The 14,038-nt window shown below is 50.2% G+C and overlaps 5 protein-coding genes across 5 annotated transcripts; 3 read left to right on the forward strand and 2 right to left on the reverse strand.

Moving 5' to 3' along the window:
• Positions 1–660: 660 nt before the first annotated feature.
• On the forward strand, positions 661–2,424 carry N7489_002806 (uncharacterized protein; the record flags this gene model as incomplete). The annotated part of the gene is made up of 1 exon (XM_056708561.1): positions 661–2,424. The coding sequence occupies one exon, from the start codon at positions 661–663 to the stop codon at positions 2,422–2,424; it is 1,764 nt and encodes a 587-aa protein (XP_056572863.1).
• Positions 2,425–3,146: 722 nt separating this feature from the next.
• On the reverse strand, positions 3,147–3,948 carry N7489_002807 (cytochrome c oxidase subunit VIa; the record flags this gene model as incomplete). The annotated part of the gene is made up of 5 exons (XM_056708562.1): positions 3,147–3,192; positions 3,354–3,361; positions 3,421–3,580; positions 3,653–3,677; positions 3,765–3,948. 5 exons carry the CDS (start codon positions 3,946–3,948, stop codon positions 3,147–3,149), a joined length of 423 nt encoding a protein of 140 aa, XP_056572864.1.
• Positions 3,949–4,267: 319 nt separating this feature from the next.
• Positions 4,268–6,507, forward strand: N7489_002808 (DNA-(apurinic or apyrimidinic site) lyase APN2; the record flags this gene model as incomplete). The annotated part of the gene is made up of 7 exons (XM_056708563.1): positions 4,268–4,295; positions 4,366–4,378; positions 4,432–4,477; positions 4,531–4,663; positions 4,712–5,203; positions 5,356–5,486; positions 5,536–6,507. 7 exons carry the CDS (start codon positions 4,268–4,270, stop codon positions 6,505–6,507), a joined length of 1,815 nt encoding a protein of 604 aa, XP_056572865.1.
• A 1,361-nt stretch (positions 6,508–7,868) lies between these two features.
• N7489_002809 (uncharacterized protein) lies at positions 7,869–8,945 on the forward strand (the record flags this gene model as incomplete). The annotated part of the gene is made up of 2 exons (XM_056708564.1): positions 7,869–8,265; positions 8,314–8,945. The coding sequence occupies 2 exons, from the start codon at positions 7,869–7,871 to the stop codon at positions 8,943–8,945; spliced, it is 1,029 nt and encodes a 342-aa protein (XP_056572866.1).
• A 1,161-nt stretch (positions 8,946–10,106) lies between these two features.
• Positions 10,107–13,972, reverse strand: N7489_002810 (putative cytoskeleton assembly control protein Sla2; the record flags this gene model as incomplete). The annotated part of the gene is made up of 12 exons (XM_056708565.1): positions 10,107–10,193; positions 10,258–11,472; positions 11,530–11,679; positions 11,726–12,771; positions 12,833–13,017; positions 13,073–13,130; positions 13,186–13,266; positions 13,359–13,516; positions 13,595–13,670; positions 13,770–13,787; positions 13,862–13,908; positions 13,965–13,972. 12 exons carry the CDS (start codon positions 13,970–13,972, stop codon positions 10,107–10,109), a joined length of 3,129 nt encoding a protein of 1,042 aa, XP_056572867.1.
• Positions 13,973–14,038: the final 66 nt, after the last annotated feature.

Here is a 14,038-nt window from a genome sequence, read left to right on the forward strand (position 1 = left end):
TCTCTACACTTACGGTAGGTAAGCTATAGACAAAGGGCTCACCAGCACACCAGCTTGTGGCTCGAAACCCTCACAGAGAGTAAGCTTATAAACCGACCCATGACTCCGTTGCTTGTACAATTTACCAGGCATTACTAAACCGCCACCAGGAAAAGCATGGCTTTTGCCATGGGAAAGGTACTAGTCCAGCACTATGGGCTTGGTATTCGGTTTGAAGACAGTACAAATGTTGGCACTCCAAGTTTTCAAAAAACTGCGGACATAGTATACTATTATACTATCATCAGTTGAGATGTATGTCTATTTGGGATCAATTTCTCAAAACAGAGATATTATCCACTTGCCCATGCGGAATTGAGCTTCGGGCTTCGGGGTGTCCAGATATATATCATTCCAAACAAAGTTATCGCAAACTAGATATGAGGAAACATTTGTTGGAATCCCAAAAATACATTCGACAAAGGTCGATAGACATACCTGAGCAATGGGTCCAAGTGGTAGTAATTATAGTCTTGCTTGATTCTGCAATGCCATGCTAGGGTATTTTGTCTATAAGCGTCCAACCGGTCACGTGACAGACAAATCAGACAAACACCCATCAATCAGCACATCGATGGATGGTAAGGCTTCATCAATCTCCAACATTTTCGGTAACTCACCATGTTGCCTCGTCGAAGCGCTATCGGTCGAATACCAAGTCATATACGACCGACTCATTTGCCTCGGATCTCCGGTCCCAACGTACATCTCCGACCATTCACCAATCGCACACGTCTACTTCTTCTTTCTCCGGCGCCGGGTCGCCCTCAACTGCCCTTCCTATCACCTCTTGCGCCGACCCGTCCACTCCCACCGCTATCAATCCATCTCCGCCAGCATTTTGGTCGCTTGATATCTACCGAGAGCCGCGAGCATTACAAGCGAAGGGTATCACGAGGTGTCAAGATCGGTCTATCGGTGTCTGCTATCCTTGTCTTGTTCTCTGCGATACAGCTCGGCATCTACCAAGAAGACATCGAGCATTCATGGCCCACTCCACCAGAATGGTCCTGGAAAAGCCGCTGGTGTCTGCGATCTGCGCAAGCACTGCAGAATCCTGAGCAGATCGGCAAGCTGATGACGAATTGGCCCATGGTCGCTGGATATCTTCGTGAGCTGCTGGAGCGCCTGGAAGACTTAGAGGGAGAAGGAAAGGGTCTTTTGGAACAAGATGAGGGAGGATTTCTGGTCGCAGGTGTCGGCCGCACTGGGTTCGATGTCTCCGCAAAGAGTGAGCCTTGGCGCCGCGGATATTTCCAGGCCCTGATGGGTGCTGCCAAGGCTGCTGAGAACCTGGACGGCTGGTTAACAGATCGCAAGCAGAAGATATCTGCGCCTGCGGAATATGTTGTTGGACCTTCAAATCCTCGACCAAAACCCATGCCCGCTGGCCAAAAGAAGGTCCCACGAGAAGAGGACTGTGAACAGGCGTCTCCGTCTCCGGAGCGCTTTTACATGAAGGTTTTGACAACAAAAGGCTTTGACACAAGGCAGAGACTCGATGCTGCCTTGGCCTATGCTGATTGGCTTGATTTCAAAGGCTTGGGCCTCACGGCTGGTGATATGTACAAGTGGGCCTTGGACATTGCTGCCAGTGGGCTGCAAGGAGATGTTAGCAAGATTGTGGATTTGAAGAACGGCCTATTGAAGAATAACAGCAGGGACCTGCCTTCAGAGAACATCCTCCGTGTCTGCACGGCCCTCGCCGTCCACAATGCTCGTCAAGCCGATCTTCCAACGGCTTTGTCCCTCTTCACATCTGTTCTCAAAGCCCGACGCAGCCTACCTCTCTCATTAGACTCCGATACAATCCCCTCTTTCCCGACTCCGCCTAAATCGAACAATGACCCATTCGCTTCCCTCTTCAAATCGCTCAAAAATGTCCTCATTCCTGTGGAGTACCCAGCACCCATCCCATCGGGCAACGAACCCCCACGCCGCACAGCGGCATCTGCCTGTGAAGAAGCAGGATTGATGACCTACATCGGCGAGATATTGTACGCCTCCTCGTCGAAGGAGGCCGGCCTTGCCTGGACGCGCGATGCAGTCGACATGGCCGAGTCCACGATGCTCGACCTCGGCAATTCAGCCGACCGCAATGCCCGAACCCGCTGCGCACAGTGTCTGAAGGTTGGGTTGGAGAATTGGAAAACTATGGTCTCATCTCTTGTCACCCGTGCTCGACGAGAGGAGCAGGAGAGCAGGGATCGGGCCAAGGGTGCTTGGTTTGGCGGCGAGCGCCGTGCAGAGGCCAAGCATATTGATCGTCGACGCTGGGAAGCTGAAGATGCTATTCTAGAGGACCGGATTCGCCGCCTCTTTCCTCTCCTTGAGGGTGAGTCTGGGCTGGATCTCCTCGCTCCAAATAGCTCTTTGTTTGTGTAGTGTTATTATTAACTTATATATCTGGACATTTGGTTTTCTGGAGTTAAGATCACCTTCAAACATGTATAGGTTATGTTTGGCATCGCAATGGATTTCGCTATTCAATCACATTCCCATACGTACGAAGACTTCTCAATATTCGTGGATCTGGATCCCCGCAAGGTACGGAGTAAGCAAATCGACCAGGTTGAATCGACTAGTACCATACTACTCCATCTGCGAGCGCCCTTCCTATCATTAGCTGTAGATAAACTACTAATGAACTCCATTCACAAAGAGACAATACGGTTTTATTCTGTGCGTGAATCCTTGTTGTCACGGTCCTTTTTGCGTAGTTATCATGGGCTTGGGCCATTCGAAACACCATGTCTTCTTCAAAGAGCCTAGTCGTAGTATCTACTTAGCGGGATGGACGATTACTATCATCAGCCGATGCAACCTTAGCAGTATAGGTTTCGAGACAAGTAGATATAAGAATGATTCAAAATGAGACAAAAGAGATAGCGGCAAGAATGAATGTTGACTAGTACATATGGATAGTAAGCTTCGCCTCATTCTGTCAACTGGACCTTCAGCTCCCCAAGCATTGACTGTGTTTCTACCCTAGAACGACAGTGTGGTACATGTACATGGAAAAGCCAGCCCTGACACACACTCAATGATTTCCTGGCGGGATTCGTAGGCAATTCTCGAGTATATGGGAAGATTGTGAGCGACCTAATTTAGGTGGCTTTGTCCTTGTTGTGGTAGTTGACATCGGAGTTCCAGCTGTAGATGATGAGTTAGTCTTGAGGTCTCAGAAGGCGACATGGTGAGAGAATGCCATGAGATCCGCTTGAAAGCAGACCATCAAATGCAAGATTACAGAAGCTAGCTGTTCCGCAAAACGATATATAGGACGTGGTGGGGTCGGAGAAGTCAGAACTCACAAGATGGTCTATTCCAGACATAAATTAGCTCGAGTTTTCAGCACATAGCATAGTTGGATTCACATACCTTATCACCGTCTCCCCAAGGGAAGTTCTTCACGCGAATGTTCTGGTAAGGGTACTCGGTGCGTTCCTCGAGCGGGGGCATGTGCTCCCAGTGCTCCCAGTGCTCGGACCAGAGGTTGTAGGCATTGAGACCGCCACCAATCAGGCAGGGAATGACGGCACTATGAATTGATTAGACTTTTCTCCGTCGGTGAAGACGCCAAATCAAGAATTGATTTTGATCGGAAACGTACAAGATGGACAGCTTGCGCCAGAGGTCTGTAAAATAATCGGCCTAGTAAGTATATTGTCTACAGCTAATGGCCATGAGGCGCAATCAATTGAGTTCGGTTAGGTGGTACGTACCGCTGGTAGAGGCAGCATGGTGCTTGACGGCAGCTCTCTCGCGGTTGAATTCGTTGTCGACGATCCAAGAAGGCTTGGCCTCGGCGCTGTTGAAACGGCGCTGGACGGTAGAGCGGACCGGGGCGGAACGCATCTGCTGCGCAGCACGCTGAGACAGGCGACCAAGATTGCGCTGAGGGAACATGGTGGGCGATGTTGAGGAGTTCTTTTGGTGGTGGAGGTCAAAAGTGGTGCGATGAGGTCCAAAGCCGTCTTTAGCGTATCCCCGTGATCTCCCGGATTATGTAACCTGATGTCATGGTGCCTGATCTACCAGGCAAGAATAAGGCTATTATGGCTAGTCACGTGGTGCACGCTTTCGTAACCCGGGATTTACCTAGATTCAACAACTGGGGGAGGCTCTGATACCTGGTTGGATCGACTTCTCCATTTGTATCTTAACCTCTCCTGATAATTCAAATACAAGAAATGACGCCTTGTCCCTTGATACACTAGCGTCCAACATGGGATTTCGCATCACCACATGGAATGGTAAGTTCTATCTGAATTCTGACTAGTAATTGGAGTGCTGGACATATACCAACGGTGCGTCACTTTCTAGTTAATGGTATACGGTATGAGAAAAACCTGCCAGTTGGACTTGTTCAACACTAATATAGCAAAAAAGAAACCCGTTCTCCTATGAGCCATGGAGAGGAACGCGCACATTCGAGGTAAGCGTGTATCCTTCCATTTCCCGAGTATGTCGAGCTTATGTGCTTTAAAGTCCATGTTTGACACACTGGAGGCGGATATTGTTATCCTCCAAGAAACAAAGATTCAACGCAAAGACCTCCGTGATGACATGGTCTTGGTTCCAGGATGGGACTGTTATTTCAGTCTCCCCCGGGTTAAGAAAGGTAAGCTACTATCCAGAGTTGTCCATACAGGATAGTAACAACTTCTAGGATACTCGGGTGTTGTGATTTACACGCGAAATGCCACATGTTCTCCAATAAGGGCAGAAGAGGGCATTACTGGAGTTCTCTGTCCACCGAAATCTCCAACATCTTTCCGTAGCCTTCCAGAAGAGCAGCAGATCGGTGGGTATCCAACATCCGATCAGCTTTACAGGCCCGCTATGAATCCCGAAGGGCCTGACCCGGAAGAGGAGCAAGACGATGTGGGCTCGGTGCCCGATGCCACAATAGATGCACCAACTCTCGACTCCGAAGGGCGCTGCGTCATTCTGGAGTTTCCTGCATTTGTCCTCATTGGTGTCTATTGCCCTGCCTATCGGGATGAGAGTCGGGATACCTTTCGCATGGACTTTCTCAATGCCCTAGATGCTCGAATTCGCAACCTGACTGCCATGGGGAAGAATGTGGTCGTGGCTGGCGATATCAATATCTCGAAGCAGGGCATTGATGCCGCTCATGGAATTGAGGCCATACGGAAAGGTACGACGACAGAGGAGGAATTTATATCTGCCCCCCTCGACGTCTATTCAACCACCTGATGTCGGATGGCGTGGTTATTGGAGAACGTGACAAAGGCAGGGAGGATCCTGTTCTCCTCGATCTCTGCAGGTCATTTCATCCACATCGTACAGGCATGTATACATGCTGGGATCAGAAACTCAATGCTCGACCAGGGAATTACGGATCACGAATTGACTATGTGTTGTGCAGCTTGCATATGCAGGACTGGTTCTCCGACTCAAACATTCAAGAGGGATTGATGGTATGGACTTTTCTCCTTTGCCTTGAATCGTTTATTGACTGCTTTATAGGGATCGGACCATTGTCCTGTATATGCTGTCATCAAGGAATCTGTAAACCGACCCGAAGGCGAAGTAAACATCCGGGATATTCTCAACCCACCGGGAATGTTTAACTGTGGCAAGCGTCAACAGGAATACTCAAACGAGTGCGCATTGCCCGCTTCGGGGCGTTTACTCCCCGAATTCAACGTCGATAACCGAAGAAGCATCAAAGACATGTTCACTCGTAAACCAGTCAGCATTCCGTCGGAGTCGGTAGAGCTAGCCGGTGTACCGGCTAACATGCCCACAACTCGAGTCGCCAAATCTACAGTCTTGCACACAACCTTCGGATCCACTGACTCGCCCGAGAAGGGTTCTGCATCTATAACCGAGGGAAATCGACTCTCTCGGACGGCTTCTCGAAAACGCTCCCAGCCTCTACCCTCCACGTTCGCAAAGCGCTCCAAGTCCGCCTTGTCGACGTCTTCCGAGGGATCTTCGGTAGGCCAAAAGACATTAGCCGGCTTCTTTAAGCCAAAAGATGTCGAAGTTACCCGGTCACCTATGGCTTCCCCGGGATCTTCAACACCGTCACTCACCCCCAAACTATCGGAAGGTCCACAAGAGAAAGGGAAAGCTTCAGGAATCAGCCCGCAGCCTCCGGGGTCCCAAGAGGACATCATAAGAAATGAAGCTGGCACTTCCATCGAACGGCCGATGGCCAGCAAGTCCATTGACGACACAGTGATCGACCCGATTGTCAGTAAGGAGGACTGGTCAAAAATCTTCACCAAGAAGCCCGTTCCAACGTGCGAAGGACATCAAGAGCCGTGTATCAGCTTGACCACGAAGAAACCCGGAATGAATCGTGGCCGCTCCTTTTGGATCTGTCCCCGGCCATTGGGACCTAGCGGAGAAAAGGAAAAAGGGACGCAATGGCGATGTCCCACTTTCATCTGGGCCAGCGAGTGGAACTCACTAGTTGCGGCGCAAGAGTAATGAAATACATGTTCCAGGAAGGGGATATCGCTCCGTAGTCAATAATTTATTGAACATTTTACAGCCGAGTATTCGTTTTGAATTATTATTGCTGATATTTATACAGCGTGGTTAATTGAGCACGGAGAGCCACGGATGTGATACTTTCCGATATTAAACATACGCATATATGACCAATAGACTTCTTGAGGTCTTGTCTGAACAAAATACATCTGTCAACAAGCAACGCACTTTGTAATTCTATTTAAGAGGCCATGTACCGAACGAAGTAACGGCATGGAACAGGCTCTAGGTCCATGGCTGCCTTAGGTGAAGCCTAGCAGCTTACCATTTGCCAATTTCCAATTCCCTGGTTCCATTTTTGGATTGGCTGCCGTTTTCTTTGTCGTTATTGTCCCCTTTGTGTTATTTTAGCATTGTTTTTAATTTATTTATTGATTGTCTGATGCCTTTCTTGGATTCTTTGTTTGATTTTCTTTGTTTGATTTTTCTCATATGTATTGGTCAGGCGATCGTTTGCATACTTCGTTTGCTTTTTGTTGCTATGGCGACTTTCACGTAACGACATATGAGCAGGTACCTTCCAAGGTTGCTGGTACTCTAATGGACAAAATTGTATTAGGTTCTTTACCATAGCTTTTTTGATTATATTTCATAGAGACTGAGACTGTTTACACAATCGGAATCAGACTCGGTATGTAATTTGAAGCTATATTGTGTAAGCTTTGATATCTTTTTAAGGTTAGGTGCGGGTGCGGGCGCTAACCCCCAGATCCGCAGTGCCACGTGGTGGGGTGGGAGATCCACTCTCCCGACCTGTGTGCATGCATACGTGAGTAGCACAGATCTAAGCACAGATCGAAATTGTTTTTTAATGAGCCACCATGTTACGTCAAATATAGTAAGCATTACACAGAGAAGCTACCAGTTACGATCTGAATTCCCAGCCTGAACATCCAGGTATACAGTAGTACCTCGTTGTCGAAATGGTACATGATGCTGAAGTACCTTCTGCTGTAGTCTTATCCCTCCATAATTGACTTTCTTTGTTCTAATGGTACTATTCCTAACAAGGAAGACCTTTCTAGGATAAAAACATGTGATTGGTGTTGTTGCTAGGAAACAAAGAAAATACGTGTCTCAGCTGGCTCTGTGATTGGTGTTGCCGCTAAACAAAGAAATCGCCCACCTCGTCACATCACCTACCGTGTTCTGCAGTCCCAGGTCCTATATTTGTTTACCCCCCACATTGTTTCTTTCTTTTCTTTCTTCTCTCCTCTCCACCCTTCTTCTTTTTTTTTTCACCCGACACCTTTTCATTCATATTCTCTTCGCTCTGAACCCTTACTACATTGTTCAACATGTCTACCTCTCTTGATGCTTCGGTCCCTCCAGGATATGGCCCTGCTCATATGGAGATGCTTTTGTTTCGATACATTGAAACCTTGTCCCTCCGCCACGCCCTTCGGGTGCTGGAACGTTGGCCCGAAGATTCTCCTGTGGGGCAGTATGCAGCTCAAGTTCTACGTGACATTCCTGCAAACTACTTCCAGCAGCCCCGGCTTTTGCCCACTGGACCACGCTTCGTCTACGCAAATGGTGTGCTGGAGCTGAAGCGTATTGATCAAGCCCTTCCTATGCAGCAGCTTCACCCTGACTCGACGACTGGATGTGTTGGGCATGTGATGCAGAATGTACTGTCCTCTCCTTTGGAGCAACGTCGTCTTCGTCCATTGAACTCTTTTATGCTGTTCAGAAGTAAGTCGCATCTTTATGGCCATTGATTCGCTTCTGACAGTATCTTAGGCTTTTGCGCTCCGATGTTCCCTGGCATCCCGCAAAAAGTCAAGTCTATGGCCATCAGCGAAATGTGGCAGGATGATACCTTGAAGTCCCACTGGGCTATTCTCGCCAAGGCTTACACAATCATCCGCGATCACTTCGATGTCGACACCCCTTCACTCTCTACCTTTGTCGAGCTTTGCCTGCCTCTGATGGGTCACCTTGATCGTCAACAGTATCTCAGGATGGCTGGTTGGGATGTCCAGCCCACTGGAAATAGCCTCAGCTTGCGCAAGATCGGCTTGTCGAACTTGGCTAGTCTTAGCGTGCCGGCTATTGCTGTCGACCAAGTTGTGAAGCACTGCATCGATAACAACTACGCCCAGATCCGCAACGAAGAGTGGGACAAGCACATTCTCGAAAACGGACAGGTGTTCGCCGTGGATCCAGCCTTTTCAGCCACCGTTCGGGATCCTCAGAACTGGGTGTTCAACAACGTTCCCCAGTGGCCAATTGAAGAATTTGAGGTTGATGAGATGTACTCCTCCCTCGATACCGAGCGTGACCTTGGGCTTCCTGTCATCTATGACCCTAACAAGAACCCCTCTGTGGCTGCCACCATGGCGAACCTTGACCGGATCTTTGGGCACAACTAGAGCTTTCACCTGTCTGCTCATCCCTACCGTGTTCTAAATGTCCCATTCACAATTTCGACTCGGCTCAGCGACATTTGACATGATCATTGCCAACAAATCATGATCAAGGGTTCCGTTACCCAGCCCTCTCAATTCACTGACCGACCGACTCTGGTGATAAGTGGACGACTCAACGATCAGACATATTTCCATCTTTACCCACAAAAGTCGAAAAAAAAAAAAAAAAAAAGGAAAAAAGAAATTTTACTTTCTCATGTTTTGCGCCCATCTGTACAATTAGCTGAATCTTTCTGCCGACTTTTTCGGCTTTCAATTGTTTTGTTTCCGCTCATGACAAGTTCTCAGGAACTGAGCTGACTGGCTTTCTTTCCCAAGGGGTTTTCCAGACGCTCTTTTCCTGCAACGTGAGCGCTTTTTATGTACTTTAGTTTGAAATTCCATTTGCGTGTTTCACAAAATGCTTCCTTTGTAGCATATAGGATTGTAAATGGATATGTAGAGGCGCATGGCGAGGACACGATCGCATCTTTAGCATGATGGGGATTCAGTTCGACAACCAACCATCGGCAACCCCCATGTTTTCCGAATTACGAACTCGACCTTCCCAATGCCTCGCTCGAAATACCATTGGGCCTCTACGTCTCTTTGTTCTCGAAGCTCCGGCCACGCAGTGACGCCCAGAAACTCATTTCTTTGTCTTCGTGCATGAGATGACGTCTCGATACTCTTCCTTTACAGCCGCCGCTAGTCGGCTCCACCCGCGGATCGGCATGCGCTTCGTACCATGGTTCCACCAGTCAGGTATGGAGACAAGGCTTGGCATGCAGAGTCGAGCAAGGTGACAGGCCGGAGGCGAGCCGTGCATCCCGACTGTGCGACCATACGACCATGCGACTGTGCGACCGTGCAATCTTGCGCTCTACAGGCTTGACTACCGGAGACGGTACATGGGCAGGATACAGGTGATTGGGACTATGCACCAGAATTATTCAGAAAACTGGGTAAGTTACTTGAATTCGCTATTGGGAAATCAAAACAAGTCTAACCACGGAGGTTGGGGAGAAAGGCCCAGGCCGAAGAGCGCAAAGTGCGACACGGACAATATCAAACTCCTCGAGATTGGAACGCGGAATATACAGACAGCCAAGAGGGAAAGATACACTATTCTTCCTGATACGAGATCTTGCGCATTTCGCCCAGACGCTGGCGGGCGCGAGCAAGACCGTTCTCGAGTTGGAGGATTTCGACCTGTCGAGAGGATACATATTAGCATTGGATGGATGGGATACAAGGGGAAGGGGACGTCGCATACCTGCTGCTCCATCTCGCGGACCTTGAATTCGTGCGAGCTCAACTTTCCATAATCCTCTCCCTCGTCTCCATCGCGATTCTTCTCCTTGATGATGTCCTGCACCTGTCGCACGAGGGCACGACAAGCAGCACCAACAGCCTTGCTGGCGGTCTCCAGGCGGTCCTGGGTCTTGCTCATGAAGGTTGCCTTGACACGACTGGCTGCAACAAGCTGGGCAGTGCTGGCCGCAACATCGTTTGAGGCGACGATGAGTTGCTCTGGCGAGTTACGGCCCGAGATTACACCGTCGGCAGTCTCGATCAATGTGTTGGTCGAAGAGGCCACTGCTTTGGCGGCAGAGATCAAGCCCTCTGTCCAGCGGTTGTTCTTCTTGTAGAAGGCAGTGCGAGACGAGCTACCACGGCCTTCACGAACGATCTCCTGCTGGGTCTCTGTGGCGGCCTTGATTAGCTCTGAGATTGCGTTGGTGACAGCAATGGCCGCAGCAAGGATGACATCGTTGATGCGCAGCTCGTAGGTCGAGTACCCATCGCGGGGCTTGTTCTTGAGCTTGGCCAGACGCTGGGCAGCTGCGTCAATGGCATCGGCAGCCTTGAGCAGCTCCTGATCGACAAGGTCTCCCAGATCACCACTGGTGCTGATCTTGGTGTGCTTGGGAGCGAAGGAGTCAACTAGCTTCGACAGCGCCTGCAGATCACGCTGGACTTCAAGATTGTTGTTGATAACAACATCAGTCTTCTGCAGTGGTTCCAGACCTTCGAGGCGGAACGACTGCAAGCCACGGAAAAACCGCACAGTCGCCTGAGCAGACTTGCGTGCAGCATTAATGAGGTGATCGGAGCTCTTATCGTCAGTGGCGAAGCGGATGAGACCCTTGGTGTTGCTCAACACATCCGAGACAGATCCAGAGAAAATGGACACTGTGCGGATAATCTCAGCATGGGGACTGTTTGGCCCATCGGCGACAAAGTTGTTGAAAGCTGTTGAGAACTCGGTTGCAGAAGCCGACGCCTTTTCAATCTGTGAAAGGACATAAGGAGGAGAGGCATTTTGGTTACCCGCCTGCATGGACGAGTCTAGTTCATACAGGGCATCATCGACACGCTGCACACCAGTCTGCAGCACGGAATCGATAATATCGTTAATCTTGGCGACTGTGCCGTGGAGGACAGTGTCAATCTGGCCGTCCAGCGCATGGTCGACATCGCCTTGGCTCTACAGTGGAACATGGTCAGTATGCAGAAATCGAACGTTGTCAATATCACCACTTACCAGTTTCAGTTCCTCCAGTTCCATAAGAGCCTGTTCCATACCGGACTTGTACACCTCAATCTCCTCGTCCTTCTCGCGAAGAGAGAGGTCGAGGTCTTCCTGACGGTCATTATTGCGACTAGAATGTTCGTCCAATGCGCGCGTTTTGATCTATAAGGTCAGCATGAATCACACACCTAAGTGGACAGTTACTCACACGAAGGGACTCTTCCAGGTCAGCCATCTCACGGTTATACTTGGACAGCAAGGACGAGATCTCGGTGCCCTTTGAGCGTTCCGCATTTTCAGCACGCTCAAGAGCCATGCGAAGCTCGCGCTTGACCTTCTCCAATTCATCCTTGTTAGTTCCCGTCAGACGGTCACGGTCATGCAGAGCACGGTCACGTTCACGAATCATGTCAGCCAGCTCTAAGTTCTTGGTCTTCAGCTCGCGCTCCAGCTTCTCTCGTCGGTCAATTGCCTCTTGTGCGGAAGCTGCCTTGAGCTTGAGGCTCTTAGTGGTCTGCAAAAGATCGAGGTGCTCTTGCCGAAGCTGTGAGTACAACTTGGCCAATGCCTCGTACTTAGATCGCCAGGTGTTCACCTGCTCTTGCAGGGATCGAATCTGATCGTCCTTAGAGGCATTCTGCAAGTTCAGGTTCGAGGTCAGGTGGTTCATCTGCTCCTCAACCTCTTTGACACGGCGATCATATTGCTGCAGCATCAGCTGATCGCGCTCATACTGTGCACGGGCGTTAAGGTTCTCCTGCTCCAGCTCTGCCAGCCGACCTTGCGTGTGTGTCTGGTACTGGTCGCGGAGAAGCTGTTCCTGTGCCAACCGCTGCTGTTCCGCCTGCAGACGCTGCTGCTCCTCGAAATCGTTCTGGGCTTGCTGCTGGGCGAGAATTTGCTGTCGTTGCTGCTCCTCCCACTGCTGCTGCAAGCGTTGTTGTTCCGCCTCGTACTCTTCTTGCTGGCGTTTAGCTTCGCTTGTCCAGAAATCATTGATCGGCTCTGGTTCAGCAGCGACCTTCGGGGGCGGCGAGGGCTGATGTTCCACTTCTTTCGCCGGCCGTCTGGGAAGAGCTGGGCGATCCTCATCTTCGGCAAGCAAGCTTGGCGGATCTTGTGGCAACTTCGGGATTGTGATGAGGCCTGTTAGGTAGCGCAGGTTGGAGCACTCGTAGTAGAACCGTACAAGGCGGTGGTGCTGGGCATCATATCGGCCTCGGAGTGGCTCGAGAGCTTCGTCCTCTCCGGTGGCTGCAGGAAACGTCAGTCAGCGGCCATTGAACGCAAATCCCAAAGACTAAGGGCAATATACTTGTGTGCATGGCTCGCAACATGCTGGTAATGAACTTGTAGATGCCATAACTCTCCTGCACAAGTGGCACCAATGCCGAGATCCGACATTCATTGTTCGTGCCGGATTGGAAGTTTGAGAAGATGAGCTTTTGGAATGAATCAATTTGATCCTGCAGAGCCATCAAATCCGTGATGGTCTCGTAGCTGTGTGACTGTCAACATCTCTCTCCATCGCCGCAAAGATCAGGTATGTACGCACCCTTCGTTCGGATCGTTGATCGACTTCAAACTAATGTACTCCTCATATTCAAACAAGCCTGCAATTGTCAGACACTCGCCCTTCGCAGAACTGGTCACCCCTGGACGACATACCGTTGAATTCGGGGTGGTTGCGGTGGAAGTTCAGTTTCGCCTCGAGAAAGAAGACGTATTCCCGAATGAGCGGTGCATATCCTATCCGGAACTGTCATTATACCGTCCGTCGCATGCGTTTCCACTCCTTGAGCAGAGAGCAATTGAGCAGCCGTCCTGCGTGGAATCCATACCTCGAACGCCGTCGCCTCCAACTCCTCGCATCAAGCTATCAATCCAGTTGGAATGTTGCTGCGCCTCGCGAACAACCATGGGGTGGCCCTCCTGAAGAACCTTGTGTATCGTGATCAGGGCCTTGAACGTCTGGACCTCGTCGGCGAGGACGGGCTGCCTGTAAAGAACGAAGCCGTGTCAGCCATCATGAGAACAACAGCCCCATTCCATGCCTGTCGGGTATCCCAAAACATACACTTTCATGCCAGCCCAGAAAGCCGCCGACGACTTGTGGTCCCACGTATAGACGATGCAGCTCCGCACATGTTTCCCTACAGGCGCGGGGGATGGTCAGTTTGATTCGGACGAGGCAAAGTCGAAGCGGCATCAATCGGTTCGATGGGGGACAATGAAATATGATTCAGACATACGCTTGGGGGCGGTTTCCTCTGTTGGTTGTCAAAGTGTCAGCTCGTTATGTCCGCTCTCTTCTGTCTGTCTCATCCCCCGATTAACGACTTACCAATACTGGTGGCCTTGCGGATATTGATGGCCAAATCGGCCTCGGTCCTGCACAATCCCTTATCAGACAAGCACTCTTAAAACTCCATGTCTGTCTCGCTTACCGACTCATCGTGGCCGTTGGGGTGCGTGCTCAGGGGGAGGGGAGTGGATGAATGTCGGAAAGGTTTATCGCGGT

This window comes from Penicillium chrysogenum (genome assembly GCF_028827035.1).
Source record: "Penicillium chrysogenum strain IBT 35668 chromosome Unknown utg000001l_segment0_segment0, whole genome shotgun sequence".
Classification (NCBI taxonomy): domain Eukaryota; kingdom Fungi; phylum Ascomycota; class Eurotiomycetes; order Eurotiales; family Aspergillaceae; genus Penicillium; species Penicillium chrysogenum.